At 37.5% G+C, this 23,979-nt stretch overlaps 1 protein-coding gene across 2 annotated transcripts in view; it reads right to left on the bottom strand.

Annotated features, from left to right (window-relative positions):
* LOC100366354 (uncharacterized) overlaps window positions 1-23,979 on the bottom strand; it is a 169,348-nt gene that overhangs the window by 11,837 nt on the left and 133,532 nt on the right. For both annotated transcript variants that reach the window (XM_085498616.1, XM_085498615.1), the window contains exons 15-16: window positions 9,891-9,987; window positions 9,459-9,621 (exon numbers count right to left, since the gene is read on the bottom strand). In XM_085498616.1, the coding sequence (XP_085354742.1) occupies window positions 9,459-9,621; window positions 9,891-9,987 (260 nt within the window). The remainder of the gene's footprint in view (window positions 1-9,458; window positions 9,622-9,890; window positions 9,988-23,979) is intronic.

The raw sequence follows: 23,979 nt of genomic DNA, 5'->3' as shown, positions 1-23,979 counted from the left end.
CACCATTCATAGTATACACCATACATAGTATACACCATGCATTATATACACCATTCATAGTATACATCATTCATAGTATACACCATTATAATATTCACCATTATAGGTAGTATACACCATTCATAGTATACACAATACATAATATACACTGTACATAGTATACTCCACACATAGTATATACTATTCATAGTATACACCGTCTATAATATACACCATACATAATATACATCATTCATAGTATACACCATACATGCTATACACCATTCATAATATACACCATACATAGTATACATCATTCATAGTATTCACTATACATAGTATACAACATACATAATGTACACCATTCATAGTATACACCATACATGGTATACACCATACATAATATACACCATACATAGTATACACCATACATTATATACAGTATTCACAGTATACACCATACATCGTTTCCACCATTCATAGTATTTACCATTCATAGTATACACCATTAATAGTATACATCATACATAGTATACATCATTCATATTATACACCATACATAGTATACACCATATATAGTATACACCATACATGTTATACATCATTCATAGTATACACAATACACCATACATGGTATACACCATTCATAATATACACAATAGACCATACATGGTATACTTCATTCATAGTATACACAATGCACCATACATGGTATACACCATTCATAGTAATCACCATACATAGTAAAAACCATACATAGTATTCACCATTTGTAGTATACACCATACATGGTATACACCATACATAGCATACACCATACATAGTATAAACCATACATAGTATTCACCATTCGTAGTATACACCATACATGGTATACACCATACATGGTATACACCATTCATTGTTATCACCATTAATAGTATACGCCATTCATAGTATACACCATACATAGTATACACCTTTAATAGTACACACCATACATGTTATACACCATTCATAGTATACATCATACTTAGTATATATCATTCATAGTATACACCATACATAGTATTCACCACACATAGTATACACCATTCATAGCATACACCATACATAGTATAAACCAGACATAGTATTCACCATTCGTAGTATACACCATACATGGTATACACCATTAATAGTCTACACCATTCATAGTATGCACCATACATAGTATACACCATACATTATATACACTATTCACAGTATACACCATACATAGTTTCCACCATTCATAGTATTTACCATTCATAGTATACACCATTTATAGTATACATCATACATAGTATACACCATATATATTATACACCATACATGTTATACATCATTCATAGCATACACAATACACCATACATGGTATACACCATTCATAGTATACACAATACACCATACATGGTATACTTCATTCATAGTATACACAATACACCATACATGGTATACACCATTCATAGTATACACAATAGAGCATGCATGGTATACACCATTCATAGTAATCACCACTCATAGTATAGACCATTCATAGTATACACCGTACATAGTATACATCATACATAGTATACACCATACATTATATACACCATTCATAGTATACACCATTCATAGTATACGCCATACATGGTATACACAATACATGGTATACACCATTCATAGTATACACCAATCATAGTACACACCATTCATAGAATACACCATTAATAGTATAAATCATAGAGTGTATACACCATTCATAGTATACACAATAAACAATACATGGTATACACCATTCATAGTATACACCATTCATAGTATACACAATACATGGTATACACCATTCATAGTATACACCATTAATAGTATACATCAAACATAGTATACACCATACATTATATACACCATTCATAGTATACACCATCAATAGTATACATCATACTTATTATACACCATTCATAGTATACACCATACATAGTATACACCATTATAATATTCACCATTATAGTATACACCATTCATAGTATACACCATACATAGTATATATCATTCATAGTATACACCATACATGCTATACACCATTCATAATATACACCATTCATAGTATTCATGATTCATAGTATTCACCATACATAGTACACATCATTCATAGTATTCACTATACATATTATACACCATACATAATATACACCATTCATAGTATACACCATACATAATATACAATATACATAGTATACACCATACATTATATACACTATTCACAGTATACATCATACATAGTATACACAATGCATAGTATACACTATTCATAGTATACACCATTCATAGTAAATACCATTCATAGTATACACCGTTAATAATATACATCATACATAGTATACATCATTCATATTATACACCATACATAGTATACACCATACATGTTTAAATCAATCATAGCATTCACAATACACCATACATGGTATACACCATTCATAGGATACACAATACAGCATACATGGTATACTTCATTCATAGTATACACAATACACCATACATGGTATAAACCATTCATAGTATACACAATACACCATGCATGGTATACACCATGCATAGTAATCCCCACTCATAGTATAGACCATTCATAGTATACACCGTACATAGTATACATCATACATAGTATACACCATACATTATATACACCATTCATAGTATACACCATTCATAGTATACGCCGTACATGGTATACACAATACATGGTATACACCATTCATAGTATACATCATTCATAGTACACACCATTCATAGAATACACCATTAATAGTATACATCATACAGCGTATACACCATTCATAGTATACACAACACACCATACATGGTATACACCATTCATAGTATACACCATTCATAGTATACACAATACATGGCATACACCATTCATAGTATACACCATTAATAGTATACACCATTTATAGTATACATCAAACAAAGTATACACCATACATTATATACACCATTCATAGTATACAGCATTCATAGTATACACCATACATAGTATGCACCATACATAGTATACACCATTAATAGTATACACCATTCATAGTATACACCATCAATAGTATACATCATACTTATTATACACATTCATAGTATACACCATACATAGTATACACCATACATGCTATACACCATTCATAATATACACCATTCATAGTATACATGATTCATAGTATTCACCATACATAGTACACATCATTCATAGTATTCACTATACATAGTATACACCATACATAATATACACCATTCATAGTATACACCATACATAATATACACTATACATAGTATACACCATACATTATATACACTATTCACAGTATACACCATACATAGTATACACAGTGCATAGTATACACTATTCATAGTATACACCAAACATAGTATACACCATTCATAGTATACAACATACATAGTATACATCATACATTATATACACCATACATAGTTTACACCATTCATAGTAATTACCATTCATAGCATACACCGTTAATAATTTACATCATACATAGTATACATCATTCATATTATACACCATACATAGTATCCACCATACATATTATTCATCATTCATAGTATACACAATACACCATACATGGTATACACCATTCATAGTATACACAATACACCATACATGGTATACTCCATTCATAGTATACACAATACACAATACGTGGTATACACCATTCATAGTAATCACCATTAATAGTATACATCATTCATAGTATACACCATTCATAGTACACAACGTTAATAGTACACATCATTCATAGTATACACCATTCATAGTATACACAACACACCATACATGGTATACACCATTCATAGTAATCACCATTAATAGTATACAGTATTCATAGTATACACCATTCATAGTATACACCATACATAGTATGCACCATACATAGTATACACCATTAATAGTATACACCATTCATAGTATACACCATCAATAGTATACATCATACTTATTATACACCATTCATAGTATACACCATACATAGTATACACCATTATAATATTCACCATTGTAGTATACACCATTCATAGTATACACCATACATAGTATATATCATTCATAGTATACACCATACATGCTATACACCATTCATAATATACACCATTCATAGTATACATGATTCATAGTATTCACCATACATAGTACACATCATTCATAGTATTCACTATACATAGTATACACCATACATAATATACACCATTCATAGTATACACCATACATAATATACACTATACATGGTATACACCATACATTATATACACTATTCACAGTATACACCGTACATAGTATACACAATGCATAGTATACACTATTCATAGTATACACCAAACATAGTATACACCATTCATAGTATACAACATACATAGTATACATCATACATTATATACACCATACATAGTTTACACCATTCATAGTAATTACCATTCATAGTATACACCGTTAATAATTTACATCATACATAGTATACATCATTCATATTATACACCATACATAGTATCCACCATACATATTATTCATCATTCATAGTATACACAATACACCATACATGGTATACACCATTCATAGTATACACAATACACCATACGTGGTATACTTCATTCATAGTATACACAATACACCATACATGGTATACACCATTCATAGTATACACAATAGAGCATGCATGGTATACACCATTCATAGTAATCACCACTCATAGTATAGACCATTCATAGTATACACCGTACATAGTATACATCATACATAGTATACACCATACATTATATACACCATTCATAGTATACACCATTCATAGTATACGCCATACATGGTATACACAATACATGGTATACACCATTCATAGTATACACCATTCATAGTACACACCATTCATAGAATACACCATTAATAGTATAAATCATAGAGTGTATACACCATTCATAGTATACACAATAAACAATACGTGGTATACACCATTCATAGTATACACCATTCATAGTATACACAATACATGGTATACACCATTCATAGTATACACCATTTATAGTATACATCAAACATAGTATACACCATACATTATATACACCATTCATAGTATACATCATTCATAGTATACACCATCAATAGTATACATCATACTTATTATACACCATTCGTAGTATACACCATACATAGTATACACCATTATAATATTCACCATTATAGTATACACCATTCATAGTATACACCATACATAGTATATATCATTCATAGTATACACCATATATGCTATACACCATTCATAATATACACCATTCATAGTATACATGATTCATAGTATTCACCATACATAGTACACATCATTCATAGTATTCACTATACATATTATACACCATACATAATATACACCATTCATAGTATACACCATACATAATATACAATATACATAGTATACACCATACATTATATACACTATTCACAGTATACATCATACATAGTATACACAATGCATAGTATACACTATTCATAGTATACACTATTCATAGTAAATACCATTCATAGTATACACCGTTAATAATATACATCATACATAGTATACATCATTCATATTATACACCATACATAGTATACACCATACATGTTTAAATCAATCATAGCATACACAATACACCATACATGGTATACACCATTCATAGTATACACAATACACCATACATGGTATACTTCATTCATAGTATACACAATACACCATACATGGTATAAACCATTCATAGTATACACAATACACCATGCATGGTATACACCATTCATAGTAATCCCCACTCATAGTATAGACCATTCATAGTATACACCGTACAGAGTATACACCATACATAGTATACACCATACATTATATACACCATTCATAGTATACACCATTCATAGTATACGCCGTACATGGTATACACAATACATGGTATACACCATTCATAGTATACACCATTCATAGTACACACCATTCATAGAATACACCATTAATAGTATACATCATACAGTGTATACACCATTTATAGTATACACAATACAAATTACATGGTATACACCATTCATAGTATACACCATTCATAGTATACACAATACATGGCATACACCATTCATAGTATACACCATTAATAGTATACACCATTTATAGTATACATCAAACAAAGTATACACCATACATTATATACACCATTCATAGTATACATCATTCATAGTATACACCATACATAGTATGCACCATACATAGTATACACCATTAATAGTATACACCATTCATAGTATACACCATACATAGTATACACCATTATAATATTCACCATTATAGTATACACCATTCATAGTATACACCATACATAGTATATATCATTCATAGTATACACCATACATGCTATACACCATTCATAATATACACCATTCATAGTATACATGATTCATAGTATTCACCATACATAGTACACATCATTCATAGTATTCACTATACATAGTATACACCATACATAATATACACCATTCATAGTATACACCATACATAATATACACTATACATAGTATACACCATACATTATATACACTATTCACAGTATACACCATACATAGTATACACAATGCATAGTATACACTATTCATAGTATACACCAAACATAGTATAAACCATTCATAGTATACAACATACATAGTATACATCATACATTATATACACCATACATAGTTTACACCATTCATAGTAATTACCATTCATAGTATACACCGTTAATAATATACATCATACATAGTATACATCATTCATATTATACACCATACATAGTATCCACCATACATATTATTCATCATTCATAGTATACACAATACACCATACATGGAATACACCATTCATAGTATACACAATACACCATACATGGTATACTCCATTCATAGTATACACAATACACAATACGTGGTATACACAATTCATAGTAATCACCATTAATAGTATACATCATTCATAGTATACACCATTCATAGTATACTCAATACACCACACATGGTATACACCATTCATGGTAATCACCATTAATAGTATACACCATACATAGTATACACCATTCATAGTATACACCATTCAAAGTACACACCGTAAATAGTACACATCATTCATAGTATACACCATTCATAGTATACACAATACACCATACATGGTATATACCATTCATAGAAATCACCATTAATAGTATACACCATTCATAGTATACACCATTCATAGTATACACCAGACATAGTATACACCTTTCATAGTATACACCATACATGTTATACACCTTTCATAGTATACACCATTCATAGTATACACAATACACCATACATGGTATACACCATTTATAGTATACACAATACACCATACATAGTATACACCATAGTATACGCCATACATGGTATACACCATACATAGTATGCACCATACATTATATACACCATTGATAGTATACATCATTCATAGTATACACCATACATAGTATGCACCATACATAGTATACACCATTAATAGTATACACCCTTCAAAGTATACACCATCAATAGTATACATCATTCTTATTATACACCATCCATAGTATACACCATAATAGTATACACCATTATAATATTCACCATTATAGCATACACAATTCATAGTATACATCATACATAATATACACTGTACATAGTATACACCACACATAGTATATACTATTCATAGTATACACCGTCTATAATATACACCATATATAGTATACACCATACATAGTATACATCATTCATAGTATACACCATACATGATATACACCATTCATAATATACACCATTCATAGTATACATCATCCATAGTATTCACTATACATAATGTACACCATTCATAGTATACACCATACATGGTATACACCATATGTAATATACACCATACATTATATACACTATTTACAGTATACACCATACATAGTATACACGATGCATAATATACACTATTCATAGTATACACCAAACATAGTATACACCAATCATAGTATACAACATACATAGTATACATCATACATTATATACACCATACATAGTTTACACCAATCATAGTATTTACCATTCATAGTATACACCATTAATAATACACATCATACATAGTATACATCATTCATATTATACACCATACATAGTATACACCATATATAGTATACACCATACATAATATACACCATACATGTTATACATCATTCATAGTATACACAATACACCATACATGGTATACACAATTCATAGTATACACAATACACTATACATGGTATACTCCATTCATAGTATACAAAATACACCATACATGGTATACAGCATTCATAGTATCACCATTAATAGTATACACCATACATAGTATACACCATTCATAGTACACAACGTTAATAGTACACATCATTCATAGTATACACCATTCATAGTATACACAACACACCATACATGGTATACACCATTCATAGTATACACAATACACCATACATGGTATACACCATTCATAGTATACACAATACACCATACATAGTATACACCATTCTTAGTATACGCCATACATGTTATACACCATATATAGTATACACCATTCATAGTATACACCATACATAGTATACACCATTCATAGTACACACCGTTAATAGTACACATCATTCATAGTATACACCATTCATAGTATACAATACACCATACATGGTATACACCATTCATAGTAATCACCATTAATAGTATACACCATTCATAGTATACACCATTCATGGTATACACCATACATGTACATAGTATACACCTTGCATAGTATACACCATACATGGTATACACCATTTATAGTATACACAATACACCACTCATAGTATACACCATACATAGTATACACCATACATGTTATACTCCACTCATAGTATACACCATACACAGTATACACCATACATAGTGTACATCATACATAGAATACATCATACATTATATACACCATGTATAGTATACACCATTCATAGTATACGCCATACATGGTATACACCATATATAGTATACACCATTCATAGTACACACCACTCATAGTATACACCACTCATAGTATACATCATACATAATATACACCACACATAGTATACACCATTAATAGTACACACCATACATAGCATACATCATACATAGTATACACCATACATAGTATACACCATTCATAGTATACACCATTCATAGTATACATCATACATAGTATACACCATACATAGTATACACCATTCATAGTATAAACCATTCATAGTATACATCATACATAGTATACACCATAGATAGTATACACCATTCATAGTATACACCATTCATAGTGTACACCATACATAAACATTGCTAGTATCTCCGCGAATAATAAAAACTTTATGAATTATGAACCTCACATTTCACACCCCTATTATATACCTCAAATATTATAAAATATATATGCTGTTTTTACCTGCACTCCTGCATTCTTGATCCCCCATGCGTATGCATAACCTTTCTTGAACAAAGCATGATCAACATAAAGATCCTCGGCCTTTTGTAAATAGCTTTCATTTCCTGTAGCCAAGTACAACCAGCAAGCAGCAAGACCTATCTCGTCTCCATAATCAGAGACGCTGCAAAATAGAAAGTAGGAACATGTTATTATATTGCTTGAGTTGCCCAATATGAACTGCTCAAACGTCACGAGTAAAAGTACAGATTTAACATTGTATTGTTATATTAATTTTCATTTATTTCGCATGGTTATATCATGATATTGCAATATTAATAATATCGTCATCATATAGTAATCAGATGTGCTCATCTCTTTTTAACAATTACCGTAATGTCTATTAACAATCTTACATTTCGGATTGTTATTTAGTACGAATTTTGAACTTACTTGTAGTAGTTACCTGCAGGGTGATTACCCAGATAGTTGTTTGCAAAAGCAAATAATTGTTCAGCATGGTCAAGTAGTATTGCAGAGTAGGCGGGATCTATAAATAAAAATTAGTAATTACATTGATTACGTAGACAGGACAAACAACTCACACAGTATCACGTCAACATTACGTCAACAATACGTCACGTCATGAAACATAACTATACTCATTAATATATAATAGACATGGCAAACGATCAGCAAACAACACAATTCAAGTCACATCACATCACGCCACAATACATCCCGTCACGTAAAATAACAAGCCGCCACAATACATCCCGTCACGTAAAATAACAAGCTGCTACAATACATCCCGTCATGTAAAATAGCCAGCCGCTACAATACATCCCATCACATAAAATTACAAGCCGCCACAATACATCCCGTCACGTAAAATAACAAGCCGCTACAATACATTCGTCACGTAAAATTACAAGCCGCAACAATACATCCCGTCACGTAAAATAACAAGCCGCCACAATACATCCCATCATGTAAAATAACAAGCCGCTACAATACATGCCGTCACGTAAAATAACAAGCTGCCACAATACATCCCGTCAAGTAAAATAACAAGCCGCTACAATACATCCTGTCATGTAAAATAGCCAGCCACTACAATACATCCCATCACATAAAATTACAAGCCGCCACAATACATCCCGTCACGTAAAATAACAAGCCGCTACAATACATCCCGTCACGTAAAATAACAAGCCGCCACAATACATCCCGTCACGTAAAATAACAAGGCGCTACAATACATGCTATCATGTAAAATAACAAGCCGCTACAATACATTGCGTCATGTAAAATAACAAGCCACTACAATACATCCCGTAACGTAAAATAACAAACCGCTACAATACATCCCGTCACGTAAAGAAACAAGCCGCCACAATACATTCCTTCACGTAAAATAACAAGCCGCTACAATACATCCCGTCACGTAAAATAACAAGCCGCTACAATACATCCCGTCAAGTAAAATAACAAGCCGCTACAATACATCCCGTCACGTAAAATAACAAGCCACTACAATACATCCCGTCACATAAAATAACAAGCCACTACAATACATGCTGTCACGTAAAATAACAAGCCGCCACAATACATCCCGTCATGTAAAATAACAAGCCATTACAATACATCCCGTCATGTAAAATAACAAGCCACTACAATACATCCCGTCATGTAAAACAACAAGCCGCTACAATACATCCCGTCATGTAAAATAACAAGGCCCTACAATACATCTCGTCATGTAAAATAGTAAGCCACTACAATACATCCCGTTATGTAAAATAACAAGCCGCTACAATACATCCCGTCAAGTAAAATAACAAGCCGCCACAATACATTCCTTCACGTAAAATAACAAGCCACTACAATACATCCCATCAAGTAAAATAACAAGCCACTACAATACATCCCATCACGTAAAATAACAAGCCACTACAATACATCCCGTCACGTAAAATAACAAGTCGCCACAATACATCCCGTCAAGTAAAATAACAAACCACTACAATACATCCTGTCAAGTAAAATAACAAGCCACTACAATACATCTCGTCACGTAAAATAACAAGCCGCCACAATACATCCCGTCATGTAAAATAACAAGCCATTACAATACATCCCGTCATGTAAAATAACAAGCCACTACAATACATCCCGTCATGTAAAACAACAAGCCGCTACAATACATCCCGTCATGTAAAATAACAAGGCCCTACAATACATCTTGTCATGTAAAATAGTAAGCCACTACAATACATCCCGTCATGTAAAATAACAAGCCGCTACAATACATCCCGTCAAGTAAAATAACAAGCCGCCACAATACATTCCTTCACGTAAAATAACAAGCCACTACAATACATCCCATCAAGTAAAATAACAGGCCGCTACAATACATCCCATCAAGTAAAATAACAAGCCACTACAATACATCCCGTCATGTAAAATAACAAGCCACTACAATACATCCCGTCATGTAAAATAACAAGCCGCTACAATACATCCCGTCAAGTAAAATAACAAGCCGCCACAATACATTCCTTCACGTAAAATAACAAGCCACTACAATACATCCCATCAAGTAAAATAACAAGCCACTACAATACATCCCATCACGTAAAATAACAAGCCACTACAATACATCCCGTCACGTAAAATAACAAGTCGCCACAATACATCCCGTCAAGTAAAATAACAAACCACTACAATACATCCTGTCAAGTAAAATAACAAGCCACTACAATACATCTCGTCACGTAAAATAACAAGCCGCCACAATACATCCCGTCATGTAAAATAACAAGCCATTACAATACATCCCGTCATGTAAAATAACAAGCCACTACAATACATCCCGTCATGTAAAACAACAAGCCGCTACAATACATCCCGTCAAGTAAAATAACAAGGCCCTACAATACATCTTGTCATGTAAAATAGTAAGCCACTACAATACATCCCGTCATGTAAAATAACAAGCCGCTACAATACATCCCGTCAAGTAAAATAACAAGCCGCCACAATACATTCCTTCACGTAAAATAACAAGCCACTACAATACATCCCATTAGTAAAATAACAGGCCGCTACAATACATCCCATCAAGTAAAATAACAAGCCACTACAATACATCCCGTCATGTAAAATAACAAGCCACTACAATACATCCCGTCACGTAAAATAACAAGCCGCTACAATACATTCGTCACGTAAAATTACAAGCCGCAACAATACATCCCGTCACGTAAAATAACAAGCCGCCACAATACATCCCATCATGTAAAATAACAAGCCGCTACAATACATGCCGTCACGTAAAATAACAAGCTGCCACAATACATCCCGTCAAGTAAAATAACAAGCCGCTACAATACATCCTGTCATGTAAAATAGCCAGCCACTACAATACATCCCATCACATAAAATTACAAGCCGCCACAATACATCCCGTCACGTAAAATAACAAGCCGCTACAATACATCCCGTCACGTAAAATAACAAGCCGCCACAATACATCCCGTCACGTAAAATAACAAGCCGCCACAATACATTCCTTCACGTAAAATAACAAGCCACTACAATACATCCCATCAAGTAAAATAACAAGCCACTACAATACATCCCATCACGTAAAATAACAAGCCACTACAATACATCCCGTCACGTAAAATAACAAGTCGCCACAATACATCCCGTCAAGTAAAATAACAAACCACTACAATACATCCTGTCAAGTAAAATAACAAGCCACTACAATACATCTCGTCACGTAAAATAACAAGCCGCCACAATACATCCCGTCATGTAAAATAACAAGCCATTACAATACATCCCGTCATGTAAAATAACAAGCCACTACAATACATCCCGTCATGTAAAACAACAAGCCGCTACAATACATCCCGTCATGTAAAATAACAAGGCCCTACAATACATCTTGTCATGTAAAATAGTAAGCCACTACAATACATCCCGTCATGTAAAATAACAAGCCGCTACAATACATCCCGTCAAGTAAAATAACAAGCCGCCACAATACATTCCTTCACGTAAAATAACAAGCCACTACAATACATCCCATCAAGTAAAATAACAGGCCGCTACAATACATCCCATCAAGTAAAATAACAAGCCACTACAATACATCCCGTCATGTAAAATAACAAGCCACTACAATACATCCCGTCATGTAAAATAACAAGCCGCTACAATACATCCCGTCAAGTAAAATAACAAGCCGCCACAATACATTCCTTCACGTAAAATAACAAGCCACTACAATACATCCCATCAAGTAAAATAACAAGCCACTACAATACATCCCATCACGTAAAATAACAAGCCACTACAATACATCCCGTCACGTAAAATAACAAGTCGCCACAATACATCCCGTCAAGTAAAATAACAAACCACTACAATACATCCTGTCAAGTAAAATAACAAGCCACTACAATACATCTCGTCACGTAAAATAACAAGCCGCCACAATACATCCCGTCATGTAAAATAACAAGCCATTACAATACATCCCGTCATGTAAAATAACAAGCCACTACAATACATCCCGTCATGTAAAACAACAAGCCGCTACAATACATCCCGTCAAGTAAAATAACAAGGCCCTACAATACATCTTGTCATGTAAAATAGTAAGCCACTACAATACATCCCGTCATGTAAAATAACAAGCCGCTACAATACATCCCGTCAAGTAAAATAACAAGCCGCCACAATACATTCCTTCACGTAAAATAACAAGCCACTACAATACATCCCATTAGTAAAATAACAGGCCGCTACAATACATCCCATCAAGTAAAATAACAAGCCACTACAATACATCCCGTCATGTAAAATAACAAGCCACTACAATACATCCCGTCACGTAAAATAACAAGCCACTACAATACATCCCGTCACGTAAAATAACAAGTCGCCACAATACATCCCGTCAAGTAAAATAACAAACCACTACAATACATCCTGTCAAGTAAAATAACAAGCCACAACAATACATCTCGTCATGTAAAATAACAAGCCACTACAATACATCTCGTCATGTAAAATAACAAGAAACTACAATACATCTCGTCATGTAAAATAACAAGCGCTACAATACATCTCGTCATGTAAAATAACAAGCCGCTACAATACATCTCGTCATGTAAAATAACAAGCCACTACAATACATCCCGTCAAGTAAAATAACAAGCCGCCACAATACATCCCGTCACGTAAAATAACAAGCCGCCACAATACATCCCGTCAAGTAAAATAACAAGCCGCCACAATACATCCCGTCACGTAAAATAACAAGCCACTACAATACATCCCGTCACGTAAAATAACAAGCCGCTACAATACATCCCATCAAGTAAAATAACAAGCCACTACAATACACCCCGTCATGTAAAATAACAAGCCGCTACATACATCTCGTCATGTAAAATAACAAGCCACTACAATACATCTCGTCATGTAAAATAACAAGTCAATACAATACATCCCGTCACGTAAAATAACAAGCCGCTACAATACATCCCGTCAAGTAAAATAACAAGCCACTACAATACATCCCGTCATGTAAAATAACAAGCCACTACAATACATCTCGTCATGTAAAATACCAAGCCACTACAATACATCCCGTCACGTAAAATAACAAGCCGCTACAATACATCCCGTCATGTAAAATAACAAGCCATTACAATACATCCCGTCACATAAAATAACAAGCCGCTACAATACATCCCGTCATGTAAAATAACAAGCCATTACAATACATCCCGTCAAGTAAAATAACAAGCCACTACAATACATCCCGTCATGTAAAATAACAAGCCGCTACAATACATCTCGTCATGTAAAATAACAAGCCGCTACAATACATCCCGTCAAGTAAAATAACAAGCCACTACAATACATCCCGTTATGTAAAATAACAAGCCGCTACAATACATCTCGTCATGTAAAATAACAAGCCGCTACAATACATCCCGTCAAGTAAAATAACAAGCCGCTACAATACATCTCGTCATGTAAAATAACAAGCCGCTACAATACATCTCGTCATGTAAAATAACAAGCCGCTACAATACATCTCGTCATGTAAAATAACAAGCCACTACAATACATCCCGTCACGTAAAATAACAAGCCGCTACAATACATGCCGTCATGTAAAATAACAAGCCATTACAATACATCCCGTCAAGTAAAATAACAAGCCACTACAATACATCCCGTCACGTAAAACAACAAGCCGCCACAATACATCCCGTCATGTAAAATAACAAGCCATTACAATACATCCCGTCAAATAAAATAACAAGCCGCTACAATACATCTCGTCATGTAAAATAACAAGCCACTACAATATATCCCGTCACGTAAAATAACAAACCGCTACAATACATCCCGTCAAGTAAAATAACAAGCCACTACAATACATCCCGTCATGTAAAATAACAAGTCGCTACAATACATCTCGTCATGTAAAATAACAAGCCACTACAATACATCCCGTCACGTAAAATAACAAGCCGCCACAATACATCCCGTCACGTAAAATAACAAGCCGCCACATTACATCCCGTCACATAAAATAACAAGCCGCTACAATACATCCCATCACGTAAAATAACAAGCCGCTACAATACATCCCGTCACATAAAATAACAAGCCGCTACAATACATCCCTTCACGTAAAATAACAAGCCGCTACAATACATCCCGTCACGTAAAATAGCAAGCCGCCACAATACATCCCGTCACGTCAGACAACGCCACAGCACGCCATGTCAGAAACATCACGTCACGTCATGCCTTAACACATTGCTCAAATCAAATTACATCACAGCACGGCATATTTTGTTACGTCAAATTACATCACATATAATATATATCAAATTCCAGCACGCAAATATACCTCCCAAGTCAAATTACATCAAGGCACACCACAACACGCCATAATACATCCCGTCTCGACAAATTACATAATGTTTAGACAGACCGCAATATATCCTGTCAAGTCAAATAACAGGAAACCCAAGAACTAAAATCAACTGTACACAGTCTCTATGAAAGAGACAAGGGGTGAAGGCTCCAGTGAGAACACATTTTTCAAACTGAAAAAAAACAGACGAAAAGAATGAATAATAAAATCTATAAAAAAATACCAGCTTGAATTACATAGCTATACAGCACAACACATCCCGTCACCCGGCCCGTCACTTCAAATTACGCAACGCTTTATCCCGCCACAATACTTCATATAACGTCCCGTCACATTAAATTACACCATGCTACAAGACGCAACCACACATCCGCCACGACATACGTCTCCACGCCACAACTCGCCACAACACATCATATAACGTCACGTCACATTAAATTACAGCATGCCACAAGACGCAACCACACATCCGCCACGACATACGTTTCCATGCCACAACTCGTCACAACACATCATATAACGTCACGTCACATTAAATTAAAGCATGCCACAAGACGCAACCAAACATCCGCCACGACATACGTCTCCACGCCACAACTCGCCACAATACATCATATAACGTCACGTCACATTAAATTACAGCATGCCACAAGACGCAACCACACATCCGCCACGACATACGTTTCCACGCCACAACTCGTCACAACACATCATATAACGTCACGTCACATTAAATTACAGCATGCCACAAGACGCAACCACACATCCTCCACGACATACGTCTCCACGCCACAACTCGCCACAACACATCATATAACATCCCGTCACATTCAATTACATCATGCCACAAGACGCAACCACACATCCGCCACAACATACGTCTCCACGCCACAACACATCATATAACGTCCCGTCACATTAAATTACATCATGCCACAAGACGCAACCACACATCTACCACGACAAACGTCTCCACGCCACAACTCGCCACGACACATCATATAATGTCCCGTCACATTAAATTACATCATTCCACAAGACGCAAGCACACATCTACCACGACATACGTCTCCATGCCACAACTCGCCACGACACATCATATAATGTCCCGTCACATTAAATTACATCATTCCACAAGACGCAACTATACATCCGCCACAACATACGTCTCTACACCACAACATTTCATATAACATCCCGTCACATTAAATTACATCATTCCACAAGACGCAACCACACATCTACCACGACATACGTCTCCACGCCACAACTCGCCACGACACATCATATAATGTTCCGTCACATTAAATTACATCATTCCACAAGACGCAACCACACATCCGCCACAACATACGTCTCCACGCCACAACACATCATATAACGTCCCGTCACATTAAATTACATCATGCCACAATACGCAACCACACATCTACCATGACATACGTCTCCACACCACAAGCTGCCACAACACATCATATAACTTCCCGTCACATTTACTTATATCGTGCCACAAGACGCAACAACACATCTACCAAGACATACGTCTCCACGCCACACCCCGCCACAACACATCATATAACGTCCCGTCACATTAAATTACATCCTGCCATAAGACGCAACCGCACATCCGCCACGACATACGTCTCCACGCCACAACCCGCCACAACACATCATATAACGTCCCGTCACATTAAATTACATCATGCCACAAGACGCAACCACGCATCCTCCACAACATACATCTCCACGCCACAACACATCATATAACGTCCCGTCACATTAAATTACATCATGCCACAAGACGCAACCACACATCCACCGCGACATATGTCTCTACACCACAACTCGCCACGACACATCATATAACGTCCCATCACATTAAATTACATCATTCCACAAGACGCAACCACACATCTGCCACAACATACGTCTCCACGCCACAACACATCATATAACGTCCCGTCACATTAAATTACATCAAGCCACAAGATGCAACCACACATCTACCTCGACATACGTCTTCACGCCATAACCCGCCACAACACATCATATAACATCCCGTCACATTAAATTATATCATGCCACAAGACGCAACAACACATCCGCCACGACATACGTTTCCACGCCACAACTCGCCACAACACATCATATAACGTCCCGTCACATTAAATTACATTCTGCCACAAGACGCAACAACACATCCGCCACGACATATGTCTCCACGCCAAAACTCGCCACACCACATCTTATAACATCCCGTCACATTAAATTACATCATTCCACAAGACGCAACCACACAACCGCCTCCACGCCACAACACATCATATAACGTAACGTCACATTAAATTACATCATGCCACAAGATGCAACCACACATCTACCACGACATACGTCTTCACGCCACAACCCGCCACAACACATCATATAACGTCCCGTCACATTAAATTACATTCTGCCTCAAGACACAACAACACATCCAAAACGACATATGTCTCCATGCCACAACTCGCAACACCACGCCTTATAACATCCTGTCACATTAAATTAAAGCATGCCACAAGACGCAACCACAAATCCGCCACGACATACGCCTCCACGCCACAACTCGCCACAACACATCATATAACGTCACGTCACATTAAATTACAGCATGCCACAAGACGCAACCACACATCCGCCACGACATACGTTTCAACGCCACAACTCGTCACAACACAGCATATAACGTCACGTCACATTAAATTACAGCATGCCACAAGACGCAACCACACATCCTCCACGACATACGTCACCACGCCACAACTCGCCACAACACATCGTATAACATCCCGTCACATTCAATTACATCATGCCACAAGACGCAACCACACATCCGCCACAACATACGTCTCCACGCCACAACACATCATATAATGTCCCGTCACATTAAATTGCATCATGCCACGAGACACAACCACACATCTACCACGACATACGTCTCCACGCCACAACTCGCCACAACACATCATATAACGTCCCGTCACATTAAATTACATCATGCCACAAGACGCAACCACACATCTACCAAGACATATGTCTCCACGCCACAACTCGCCACGACACATCATATAATGTCCCATCACATTAAATTACATCATTCCACAAGACGCAACCACACATCCGCCACAACATACGTCTCCACGCCACAACACATCATATAACGTCCCGTCACATTAAATTACATCATGCCACAAGACGCAACAACACATTCGCCACGACATATGTCTCCACGCCACAACTCGCCACACCACATCATATAACTTCCTGTCACATTTACTTATATCATGCCACAAGACGCAACCACACATCTACCAAGACACACGTCTCCACGCCACAACCCGCCACAACACATCATATAACGTCTCGTCACATTAAATTACATCATGCCACAAGAGGCAACCACATATCCGCCACGACATATGTCTCCACGCCACAACTCGCCACAACACATCATTTAACGTCCCGTCACATTCAATTACATCATGCCACAAGACGCAACCACGCATCCTCCACAACATACATCTCCACGCCACAACACATTATATAACGTCCCGTCACATTAAATTACATCATGCCACAAGACACAACCACACATCCGCCGCGACATATGTCTCTACGCCCCAACTCGCCACGACACATCATATAACGTCCCGTCACATTAAATTACATCATTCCACAAGACGCAACCACACATCCGCCACAACATACGTCTCCACGCCACAACACATCATATAACGTTCCGTCACATTAAATTACATTCTGCCACATGACGCAACAACACATCCGCCACGACATATGCCTCCACGCCACAACTCGCCACACCACATCATATAACTTCCTGTCACATTTACTTATATCATGCCACAAGACGCAACCACACATCTACCAAGACATACGTCTCCACGCCACATCCCGCACAACACATCATATAACGTCCCGTCACATTAAATTACATCCTGCCACAAGACGCAACCACACATCTGCCACGACATACGTCTCCACGCCACAACCCGCCACAACACATCATATAACGTCCCGTCACATTAAATTACATTCTGCCACAAGTCGCAACAACACATCCGCCACGACACATGTCTCCGCGCCACAACTCGCCACACCACATCTTATAACATCCTGTCACATTAAATTACATCATTCCACAAGACGCAACCACACATCCGCCAAAACATACGTCTCCACGCCACAACACATCGTATAACGTACCGTCACATTAAATTACATCATGCCACAAGATGCAACCACACATCTACCACGACATACGTCTTCACGTCACAACCCGCCACAACACATCATATAACGTCCCGTCACATTAAATTACATTCTGCCTCAAGACGCAACAACACATCCACCACGACATATGTCTCCATGCCACAACTCGCAACACCACATCTTATAACATCCCATCACATTAAATTAAAGCATGCCACAAGACGCAACCACAAATCCGCCACGACATACGTCTCCACGCCACAACTCGCCACAACACATCATATAACGTCACGTCACATTAAATTACAGCAATCCACAAGACGCAACCACACATCCGCCACGACATACCTTTCCACGCCACAACTCGTCGCAACACATCATATAACGTCACGTCACATTAAATTGCAGCATGCCACAAGACGCAACCAAACATTTTCCACGACATACGTCTCCACGCCACAACTCGCCACAACACATCATATAACATCCCGACACATTCAATTACATCATGCCACAAGACGCAACCACACATCCGCCACAACATACGTCTCCACGCCACAACACATCATATAACGTCCCGTCACATTAAATTGCATCATGCCACGAGACGCAAGCACACATCTACCACGACATACGTCTCCACACCACAACTCGCCACAGCACATCATATAATGTCCCGTCACATTAAATTACATCATTCCACAAGACGCAACCACACATCCGCCACAACATACGTCTCCACGCCACAACACATCATATAATGTCCCGTCACATTAAATTACATCATTCCACAAGACGCAACCACACATCCGCCACAACATACGTCTCCACGCCACAACACATCATATGACGTCCCGTCACATTAAATTACATCCTGCCACAAGATGCAACCACACATCCGCCACGACATACGTCTCCACGCCACAACCCGCCACAACACATCATATAACGTCTTGTCGCATTAAATTACATCATGCCACAAGAGGCAACCACATATCCGCCACGACATATGTCTCCACGCCTCAACTCGCCACAACACATCATATAACGTCCCGTCACATTCAATTACATTCTGCCACAAGACGCAATCACACATCCGCCACGACATACGTCTCCACGCCACAACTCGCCACGACACATCATATAATGTCCCGTCACATTAAATTACATCATTCCACAAGACGCAACCACACATCTGCCACAACATACATCTACTCGCCACAACACATCATATAACGTTCCGTCACATTAAATTACATCATGCCACAAGACGCAAACACACATCAACCACGACATACGTCTCCACACCACACCCCGCCACAACACATCATATTAAGTCCCGTCACATTAAATTACATCATTCCACAAGACGCAATCACACATCCACCACAACATACGTCTCCACGCCACAACACATCATATAACGTCTTGTCATATTAAATTACATCATGCCACAAGATGCAACCACACACCCGCCACGACTTACGTCTCCACGCCACCACACCTCATATTATGTCCCGTCACATCAAATTACATCATTCCACAAGACGCAACCACACATCCGCCACAACATACGTCTCCACGCCACAACACATCATATAACGTCCCGTCATATTAAATTACATCACGCCACAAGACGCAACTACACATCCGCCACGACATATGTCTCCACGCCACAACTCGCCACGACACATCATATAATGTCCCGTCACATTAAATTACATCATTCCACAAGACGCAACCACACATCCGCCACAACATACGTCTCCATGCCACAACACATCATATAACGTCCCGTCACATTAAATTACATCATGCCACAAGACGCAACCACACATCCGCCACGACATATGTCTCCACGCCACAACTCGCCACGACACATCATATAATGTCCCGTCACATTAAATTACATCATTCCACAAGACGCAACCACACATCCGCCACAACATACGTCTCCATGCCACAACACATCATATAACGTCCCGTCACATTAAATTATATCATGCCACAAGACGCAACCACACATCCACCACGACATACGTCTCCACGCCACACCCGCCACAACACATCATATTATGTCCCATCACATTAAATTACATCCTGCCACAAGACGCAACCACACATCCGCCACGACATACGTCTACACGCCACAACACGCCACACCACATCATATAACATCCCGTCACATTAAATTATATCATGCCACAAGACGCAACCACACATCCACCACGACATACGTCTCCACGCCACAACTCGCCACAACACATCATATAACGCCCCATCACATTTAATTACATCATGCCACAAGACGCAACCACACATCCGCCACGACATATGTTTCCACGCCACAACTCGCCACAACATATCATATAACGCCCCATCACATTTAATTACATCATTCCACAAGACGCAACAACACATCCGCCACAACATACGTCTCCACGCCAAAACACATCATATAACGTCCCGTCACATTAAATTACATCATGCCAAAAGACGCAACCACACATCCGCCACGACATATGTCTTAACGCCACAACTCGCCACAACACCTCCTATAATGCCCCGTCACATTAAATTACATCCTGCCACAAGATGCAACCACACATCCGCCACGACACATGTCTCCATGCCACAACTCGCCACACCACATCATATAACATCCCGTCACATTAAATTACATCATGCCACAAGACGCAAACACACATCAACCACGACATATGTCTCCACGCCACAACACATCATATAATGTCCCGTCACATTAAATTACATTCTGCCACAAGTCGCAACAACACATCCGCCACGACACATGTCTCCGCGCCACAACTCGCCACACCACATCTTATAACATCCTGTCACATTAAATTACATCATTCCACAAGACGCAACCACACATCCGCCAAAACATACGTCTCCACGCCACAACACATCGTATAACGTACCGTCACATTAAATTACATCATGCCACAAGATGCAACCACACATCTACCACGACATACGTCTTCACGTCACAACCCGCCACAACACATCATATAACGTCCCGTCACATTAAATTACATTCTGCCTCAAGACGCAACAACACATCCACCACGACATATGTCTCCATGCCACAACTCGCAACACCACATCTTATAACATCCCATCACATTAAATTAAAGCATGCCACAAGACGCAACCACAAATCCGCCACGACATACGTCTCCACGCCACAACTCGCCACAACACATCATATAACGTCACGTCACATTAAATTACAGCAATCCACAAGACGCAACCACACATCCGCCACGACATA

This window comes from Saccoglossus kowalevskii, chromosome 4 (assembly GCF_978046115.1).
Source record: "Saccoglossus kowalevskii chromosome 4, keSacKowa6.1, whole genome shotgun sequence".
Lineage (NCBI taxonomy): Eukaryota > Metazoa > Hemichordata > Enteropneusta > Harrimaniidae > Saccoglossus > Saccoglossus kowalevskii.
Note: the sequence above shows the minus strand (reverse complement) of the source record. Positions and strands in the feature narration are given on the sequence as shown.